This window comes from Eurytemora carolleeae, unplaced genomic scaffold, assembly GCF_000591075.1.
Source record: "Eurytemora carolleeae unplaced genomic scaffold, Eaff_2.0 scaffold1031, whole genome shotgun sequence".
NCBI lineage: Eukaryota > Metazoa > Arthropoda > Copepoda > Calanoida > Temoridae > Eurytemora > Eurytemora carolleeae.
The window spans coordinates 65,422-74,874 of NW_019396944.1; the positions used below are offsets into that span (position 1 = coordinate 65,422).

Genomic DNA, 9,453 nt, shown 5'->3' on the forward strand with positions numbered 1-9,453 from the left:
CTATGAACTCTCTTAATGTGTGATGTTAAGTGCTGTCGGCTGGAGAACAGTTTTTTACATAAAGTACAGAAAATATTTTCGGAATATTTATCTCTGAAACAATTTAATCATTAGCTGGTGGAGAAATCGAAAATTTTGTGTGGATCGTATCGTCAATCTCGATATTCAATTTGGGCAATTTTGACTTTGAGGAAAAAAAGCTTGATTCCTAAATTAAAGTTATTCGTGCAATGCTAATTTGAATAGGAAAATTCGCTGCAGGGTATGACCACCACGGGAAATCGAAGAGGGAAAGAGAGATAACATTAATCCATAGGTCTGTTTAAAATGAAGATTAATGATTGACCGCGAAATTAACATCAAATAGTTAGGATAGGACATTTTATAAAAACCTGAACTAAATTTATTTTCAATACTTTTTCATTCACAAGTTTTTTGTTAATTTTTAAAGAAAACAAGTTAAAGGGTTTGTCGTCGACGTCACTTGAGTGACACCCTTTAAACCTTAATCTGATCCCGCGATTTAAAAACTTTGGCTCGAGCCATAATTCCTTAAACCCGACTTTAAGACCCAACCTTCGACCCAACTCTGACGACAGCTTGTGTCACGTGATTGACAGCTGCAAGATCTTCGGCTCGACTTAAGGAGTTAGGCGCAATGAAAATAAAACCGACCTTGGTTGGGTTTAGTAGAGAATAAGGCTCAAGGTTGAGTCTTGTTCTCATAAAAACCCGGAATGCGCCAATTCCTTCCATGGAAATCCGCCAAATAGAATATTAAACCAGAGCTGAAAACTTTTGAATGAGATATCCTTAATCCTGATCGGATAATTAATCTGGAGATTAAAAATGATTTAATCTCAAGATTAAGAAAAAGAGTGGATTAAGCATTAATCCTGATATCCACCATTCTAAAGTTTTCAGCTCAGTTTTTTGAACTCAACTCTGTGTTTGAATCCGAAAGCTCAAGCCGTAAATAAGGCCCAACGGCAGTTTAGACTCGAGCCATATTTTCCCGAATTTTTTTAATCGCGGGCTCTGAGTAAGGATGAGGAAGACTTCTTTGCTTTTCGTCATATTGAGAAACCACAAGTGAACAAGGGGTTTCGTTGTGAATGCAATATGCCGCGCTATAAATGGAGTTTCTCTCTAAATTTAGTGGATAGTCCCTTTTAAGTTTTGATTTAAAAATATAATTAAATTTGCTTTATAATGTAAAAAATTACCTGTGTACGCCCCGCAAATGGAAGTCTATTTTCTGTTTTGTTGAGGCTCTGGAATAAACAAGTCTGATTATAACAGAATTATGATGATTTAGTCATGAAAGGGTGGGGGAGGGGGGTATCTCTCTTGCCCCCCCTGCCTCCCTCCATCTTCTCCTTCTAGTTACCTGAATGAACATCCAGTTTTATTCTCCGGACAAGGCAAGGGTTGAACACCATGGCTTGAAGTAGTATGTGCCCCTAGCTGAAGGAGGCTCTAAAAATTAATTAATCTTAAAAAAAAAAATTTATTTGAAATTTTTTTATCAAATGATTTATTACCTTAAAGGTGAGATTGCAGGAATCAAAATTACATCTGAAAACGGGGGCTTTCTTGGTCTGCTTGGGGGGCGTTGATTTTATCAATTTATTTGATTGAATGATCAATGGTTGGCTATACTGATCAATTGAGGTTAAATTTGATTGATTTAGCAACTCGCTATTTGATTGAAGCTCAATTGACTGACTGATCGATTGGATGAGCATGGTTTGATCCTGAAATAACTCTGCACATGACTGATCATTGTTCTCCAGATGTTCAAGTCTGTCCTCCGCTAAGTCCTCAATGATTTGTTCCATGTCATTAATTTCTTCAAAATCAAGTCCTTCCATAGTGTTCTTAGGAGGATCAACCATATCAACTAGCTGAACTATATTTTGATCCTCAGGATCTATTGTGACCTGCTTTACATCTGAAGGATCTAGTATGACATGCTGTTCTTCAGAATGTTCGTTTGTGACATACTCCTCCACGGAAGGTTCAATTGTTACCTTCTGCACATTGGAAGAATCAAGTGTGACCTGCAGCACATCTGAAGGATCTAGTATGACATGATCCTCTTCAGAATGTTCATGTGTGACATACTCCTCCACGGAAGGTTCAATTGTAAATTTCTGCACACTGGAAGAATGTGTGACCTGCTGCACATCTGAAGGTTCAAGAGTGACCTGCTCTACATTTGAAGGTTTAATTGTGACATACTGCTTTTGCGTAAAGAGATTCTTATCTGATTGAGGAATACTTTTCCCAAGATCTCTATCAAATCTACTCTTAAAATAGTGGAGTTCAGTTCAGATTAAAAAATAAAATGGTTCATCATTTTAAAATTTTTTTGGGCTGATTAATTTTGATTCTCGAACATTTTTTTGGAAGCCAAAATTCTATTGCGATATATTCGCGGATCTGTCTAAAATCGACTATGTTACTCTAGTAGAAAAACTATTAATTATTTTCATAACAAATATATAATTAAATTTCAAGACTCCTACTTTCCTAGATCTTTTTGTATTTAGGGTTCTTTTTTCCACACTAATGCCGCTCGTTGAGCGAACAGATAAAACTTCTAAATCCAAAAATCTTTTTTCTGATTTTCTTCACCATAATCACCATTATTTCATTGATTTGAACAGAACTAATAAGTTAAAAAAACTAAAATACATAAATTGTCAATTTATTTTCTACATTAAAGATTTTTTAGATTCCTAGCAAACTTCGCAGAGAAAGATAATCTTCTTCCCTGAATGAAGGATGAATGAATGAATGAATGAATGAATGAATGAATGAATGAATGAAAGGATGAATGAATCAATGAATGAATGATGAATGAGATATCCGTAATTATAAAAGTAACATAAGCGTTTATCCTTTAGAGGAAATGAACATAGATGGATGGATAGATAGATAGATAGATAGAAAGATGGGAAATGACGAAATCTTACTCATTGTATTACAGAGGTTTAAAGGGCATCGTTGCGAATCGGCCATGCTACTACAATAACACGTATACAGTTTCTTTAATTAGCCCTTCTTTAGCTGTGACAGAAGTGATGTGGGGGATTTGGGAGAATTATTTGTCAGTTATGTTTGAATAAATCATATTAGAATGAGTTGATATTAAATCCTACCTTAACACTGTACTGCCTGAGTACAATAGTTGCCGAAATTTCAAACCGATTTTGGTCTTGAAATCAGGCAGTAGGATACACATCCCGTTGCATTGCCTGAAAAGTAGGTTTGCCGTAGTTTTAGACAGAAAAATAAAGATACCTCAAACAGTGATAAAAATTAAAAAGGTACTGTTGTAAATTGTCAATGGCACTTTACAATTGAATCACGCTTACAGTTAATCTGACAATAAAATCCCTTGAAGACCTTACTTACAAAAACCGAAGCAAATTTTTTTTATTCAGTCTTAAACAATATTACAAAAATTGGTTTATGTCCATTTAAGCAGAAATTTTTTTTTTATGGTGATATGTGAACATTATACAAACTACACAGGAACAATTTTAAAAAAGGTCCATCAGGCTTTGCGTTTTTTTAAAATTGCGGATTTGTTGCTTTCCTTTTGTTTGATTTACCCCTAACCTGTAAATATTTGAATGTATCCTGAGCAAAATAGATTCAATCAACAGTTTTCCGTCCGAAAACTTCAACGTTACACTATCATATCCTTCAAATAAATAAAAAAATTCGTAAAATTTATTTTTATTCAGAAAATTAACAAAATTAACATGAATTATAATTTAAAAGATTTTATTTAAGAAGTAGATAAATATGATTTAAAAAGGACTGAGGCCGTATTTTCATTAGTCAGGTTCACAATGGTAACCATTTAACTTTTGTCTAATCAAGGACGACAGAGAAATAAAAAATTTTCTTCAAGATTCATGTGAAATCATTTGCTCAAGTTTTCTGGCAGTCAATTCTCAACTGGAATCTCAGTTGCCTATATTCACAGAAAGGTTAACAGGGGATCTTTGTGAATCTGTAAATAAAGAGTCACTTGTAATTTCGTTTACAGTCCCTTTCAAAGGAAGATTTTCTTGCAAAATTGATCTTTTTTTTTTTTAAATGTCACCTTGGGGCTGACTTTGGAGATAATTAAAAATAAATCTACTCATCTGAAAATAATAATTAATAAATAATTAATTAATCAATTGATTAATAATTGATTCACAATTCAATATTTCTAAAATTTGTAAATCCTTTGTCCCCATCAACTTTTTTTATGTATTATTTAAATACATAATTGAAATAATAAAACTTAAAAATTACATCACATTTTTAATGCGTTGAGACTAATCAGAAAGATTGATACAAAAATGCTAAAAAACACCAAAAGTTCGTCTCATGAATCTATAAAACGACTGTTCATGAATGTATTCGTCAGTTTTCACATCAAGTTTTGTTTGATTTTTGAGAAAAATATTGTACAACTTGGCTAAAAAATAACCAATCCCTTTTGGCGATTTTTTCCAAAGGGGGGGGAAAGAGATTTTTGATGATTTCAGAAAAAATGAAAAATTATTTATCACATATTTCTAGGGAAAAGTTATGATTTTCGAAAGGGAGAAAAATATGATTTTTTTAGGGAAATATAAACCACTGGATTTTTGCTAAGAATCATCAGAAATAAAATATTAGCAATCAACCCCTAATCTAATTAGAATCTGACACTCCCTTTATAATAATCATGAGCAGTCCCTTTAAGTTGATGGATTCAAGCAAATATCACATGTTTAGTCGGTTTTCCCCACCTTCTTCTCATCGTCAAAATAGGCCTAGAATAGATATTGATAATTTCTTTTGAAAGTAAAAATTTCGAATTTTTTATTGATATTGATAATTTTCTTATGCACACTGCACATAAAGAATAGTTATTTCAATTGAAAGTTTAAGATATAAATAAATATCATTTGCGGAGTGGGGCGTTAGGTTTTATTTATTTATTTATTTATTTCCTTTTTTTCGATTTGACATTAACAATTATTTATTAATTTCTCCCACCCCAATCTAGAATTTAGATGTTTTAGTTATCCCGGGAAAATAAAAAACTACCTTATGGATAAATTTGATCTAAAAATAAAAGTTGCAATAAAACAGTTACATAAACATTTTGTAAAATTAGCGTTAACACTAATATTATGGGACGACGATGTTGTTAAGTTTTTAGATTTGAATTTTGAAAAAAATATGTTCTTCTTGAATTTTCTCTGTATCTGGAAGTTCAAGCATTTTTAGATTATTTTTTGTCCCTAGCTAAAGTTCAGGACAAATTGTAGTTTTAAAATTACTTGAACCTTCTTGATGAAGAATTCAGATTTTTAGTGCCGCTAAAAAAACTACCTTATAGATATAAAGTCCTAGAGCCAGGTGTAGTGTGATGACCGCAACTACAGCTGCCACTATATTCGTACCGATAGTAGATTGCTAAAACATAATAATAATAATAACAATAAATATGACCCTGACCATAGATAGATAGATAGATAGGTAGATAGATAGATAAATAGATAGGTTGATGGATGGATAGAATAGAATGAAAGAACAGTAGAAATAGCTAAAATTTGATTATTTTTAATTGTGCTACTCTGTAAAAGTGAATTGTGCGTTCAGGGGAATTACTGAGGGGTGTAACTTGCCTAGGGTCCGGAATAACCCCGGCAGTTTGCTTTAAATAAATAAATAAAAATGCTACGGGTGCAATAAAGGTAAATTGGGAAAACTCCTTCCTCATTGTTACTCAGATAGAGACACCGTTGTGAATCTGACATGCTTGTTTCTTAGTGAAGGATAAATTGAACTAACATCACTATAGTTTCAGTAGAAGTAAATATTTCCATTTACTGTTATAATGCCGATATAAGGATTAATCTCTAATTGGATAATGAGATAGATGGATAGATATTACCGCCATACTATTTCTATTGGTTTAGAATTGACAACAAACACATGACTGAACCCTGACTGGATCAGGCGCTAATGGACTCGGCATACTAAAGTGATACAGTTAGATAAGAGAAATCACCTTAAGTCCATATTAGAATCCATAGCTGCTGTGCTTTCTATCTGAAAACAGAGAAAATATAATTTTTTTCACATTTTATGTAAACAAAGATAGACTGAAGGAACTTAGATGAAAATAAATGAAAATTAAGTTTCCGTTTCGCGGAAAAATCCTCGAAAAGTTACAAATCTTAAAATTTTTTTTTTTTTCAATTACGAGCTAAAAGGAGCAAGTACATACATACAGACTTCCTTGGATAAAATAAAAACTATGATATAACAATAAAATTAAAAATGATTTACAATAACAATATTTTAAAAATAACTAAATAACTTTTAATAAAGCAGTATAATATCGGGTATAAAATATTAATTTTGGTCAACACCATTTTTCGTATTTTTACAGTGCGTAATAGAGAAAGAAGACAGATTTTTTACTGTTTAAAGGGTACCATTGTGAATCGGACAGTCTCCTACTTGAATGAAGGGTCACTGTAGTCCTTTTACATGATAACAGTTTTTAAAGAAGATTAGTCTTTGAGGTAAACTTTAAGAGCTGAAAAATATTCAAAATTGAGATTCTGAAGACACACGTTTGATTTTGAGTAATTGACTTGAAAATTCTAGAAAACTCTTATATTGTATTGGTCCAAAAATCATCTGATGAAATAATATTTTTCTTATAAGAATATAATTGATAATTTCCTTCTGCATGATCAGGTGGTTAAAATGTACAACATGTACAAACTTTCCCTATTATGCATTATGCAACCTTGGATGGAAATTAATGAATAGATCAGTTAAGCTACTTCGAGTTCTAACCACGCAAAACTGCCGCTTTATGTACTGTAAATTTAACCAGATGCAGCCTAAAATCAGACAATGTCAACCTAGTGTTACAAGCCGACAGCGCTAGCACAACTATATTGACCCCTGCCGTATATCTGCCAATGTAGTTGGCGTACAGGGCGGGACAGTTCAAACTAGGACTGTACAGGTCAGTTCAGCTCAGTTTTAAATGTACACGAGTCGAATGTGTTAAGGTTAGTTAAGAGATATTATTTACTGAACAAAACTTGTCAAATTTCGCTGATGGTTACCAAGTCATTCCAAAAACCCTATTCAATGTTCAGCCCAAGTCGAGTTGAACTCGAAATAATTGAACCGCGTTCATAAATTTCCATCTAAAGAAAACAATTAAGAGGCATCAATTTCACGAAGTATGATATTAGGAGGGCAGTTTTGTACAGTCAATCTGTGAAATATGAAGTTTGAAAAACGAACATTTTTTTGGTTGTCCGGGATGACAGTTAAAGGGACCGTTCACTTATTTGGGTAATTTCAGGGTAAACTAAACAGCCTATTCGCTCTTGATTAGTAATAGTCTTACTTTTCAAAGACAACTGTGGCCGGAGAAAAAGCCGATTTTTCGTTCAGAATTTGAGCGGAAAGGGACGGTCCCTTTTTATAGACACTAATTGATGTTTTTTTCAGCATGTTGTGAATCAAAAAAAATTTCGACCATAAAACTTAACTGTAGTATCTAATTGTTAATTGTAAATGTCATTATTTTTAATTTTTTTTTGTTTTTTAACTTTCTATTTCTAAAATAACACTATTTTATCGCATTCAACATTGTGTATTGCCTGTGTAAAAAGCTGAATTGGACGCGGCATGACAAATGGAAAGTTGTGCACATTGCATACGGGAAAAAAATATACAAAATCTACGAACCAAAATACGAGTAATGATTAATTGATTGTCGTAGAGACGTCGTCTTTGTAAACACATTTTACATGTTTTAATACGAAAAACGTAAATTTCTTGCTAACTCAAATATCAAAAGTTTTCAGATTTTAGTACATAATAACGAACACATAATGACATTAAAATATAATAAATTTAAATGTTATTCGGCTACTGTTACTGAAAAAAACATCAAATAATGTCTATAGAGAGGGACCGTCCCTTTCCGCTCAAATTCTGAACGAAAAATCGGCATTTTCTCCGGCCACAGTTGTCTTTGAAAAGTAAGACTATTACCAATCAACAGCGAATAGGCTGTTCAGTTTACCCTGAAATTACCCAAATAAGTGAACGGTCCCTTTAAAAAGGCAACGAGCCGTAAAATCATTTGCATAAACCCAAAAATTCAAAATACCAATACATTAGACTTTTAAGACATTTTCTATCTCTTGAAGGTATTTTGCTAGATTTAAAACTAAAATATATATCCAACCGTACAACGATATTATAGCACATTGTGTATAATGAAAACAAAGAGATTTTTGGTCGAAATATTTATAAGAACATGTGATTAGGCCCGTGCCGGTAACTGTGGGGTACAGTCGAGCCCCTTGGAGAGTATTTGGTTCCCTCGCTGTATCTTCCTGTGGCTCCCTGGGCCGCCATCCCACCCTCACCGTAGCATTGAGCAGTCCCACCCTCCACATATCTAGCTCCTGACAGACCCTCTCTAAACCTTGCTCCGCCTTCCAACCCGTCCCTGGATCCTGACGATGACCCGCCGAATCTTGAAGATTCGGCGTATCGCGGGGAACTAGCGGAATAGCGGTTAGTGTCGGCGGTGTAGCGGGGTAGAGTTCCAGCACTGGATTGACGATTCACTTCACCTCCTAGATAGATAAATGGATAGATAGATGAATAGATAGTTGGATAGATAAATTGATATTCATGGATAGATGGATAAATGAATATATTTTAGGTGTATAAATGTATAGATGTATTATATGTGTAAATGTATAAATCAAAGCAAGTCTCCGTTCAAATTTATCACTACTCTCCGACAAAGAAACAACAAACAGTGAAATGTTTTGCTAAATGAAAGATCAAATCCATAAATAACTTTGCAATCAATAGTTAATTCCACTTAAAAACCCCGGTTAATATTTTCAGAAGTATTTACAAATGTTTGAACTATCCATCAAACCCATTCACTTTGTCACGAAAAACTAGTAAGATATATTTTAAATATTTAACTAAATTAATACATTGTCATTTTGTTTTTTCCTATACCTGTATTTCATTACAGGTTTGAAATATATCTATTTAATGATTATTGGAGATTAATGTGCCCGAGTTGAGGAGCCCGACCAACGAACTTATTGATCAAAGAACATATTGACCAAACGACCAACCAACCAACTAACCAACGAACCAATTGACCGACCATCCAACCTGGCAAATTATTGTCTACCCCAACCTACGGTTTCAAAAATGTACTGAATTGTACTGTTCAATATTACAATGTGATACTGTGATGTACTGCACTGACTTATTCTAAACTGTACTGAACTATCCTGTATTGTACAACGCTTATATCACTACAATGAAGACGACTTTTCTATTAAAGTTTTGATTTCTAACAAGCTTTACAAGCAA

The 9,453-nt window shown here is 33.2% G+C and overlaps 1 protein-coding gene and 1 long non-coding RNA gene across 3 annotated transcripts; both read right to left on the minus strand.

The window, feature by feature from the left end:
* Positions 1-4,160, minus strand: LOC111710375 (uncharacterized). Its single transcript, XM_023484449.1, has 9 exons — positions 4,124-4,160; positions 3,631-3,715; positions 3,168-3,263; positions 2,745-2,779; positions 2,536-2,605; positions 1,545-2,307; positions 1,391-1,479; positions 1,227-1,274; positions 1-58 (listed from the first exon to the last, which is right to left on the minus strand). The coding sequence occupies exons 3-9, from the start codon at positions 3,248-3,250 to the stop codon at positions 55-57; spliced, it is 1,092 nt and encodes a 363-aa protein (XP_023340217.1). The 5' UTR covers positions 3,251-3,263; positions 3,631-3,715; positions 4,124-4,160; the 3' UTR covers positions 1-54.
* A 2,505-nt stretch (positions 4,161-6,665) lies between these two features.
* Positions 6,666-8,715, minus strand: LOC111710377 (uncharacterized). Of its 2 annotated transcripts, none has more exons than XR_002767048.1 (2): positions 8,219-8,715; positions 6,666-6,920 (listed from the first exon to the last, which is right to left on the minus strand). It is a non-coding gene; the product is annotated as an uncharacterized LOC111710377 (long non-coding RNA). The 2 variants fall into 2 exon arrangements; XR_002767049.1 differs by having other exon boundaries at positions 8,213-8,715.
* Between the last annotated feature and the right edge of the window lie 738 nt (positions 8,716-9,453).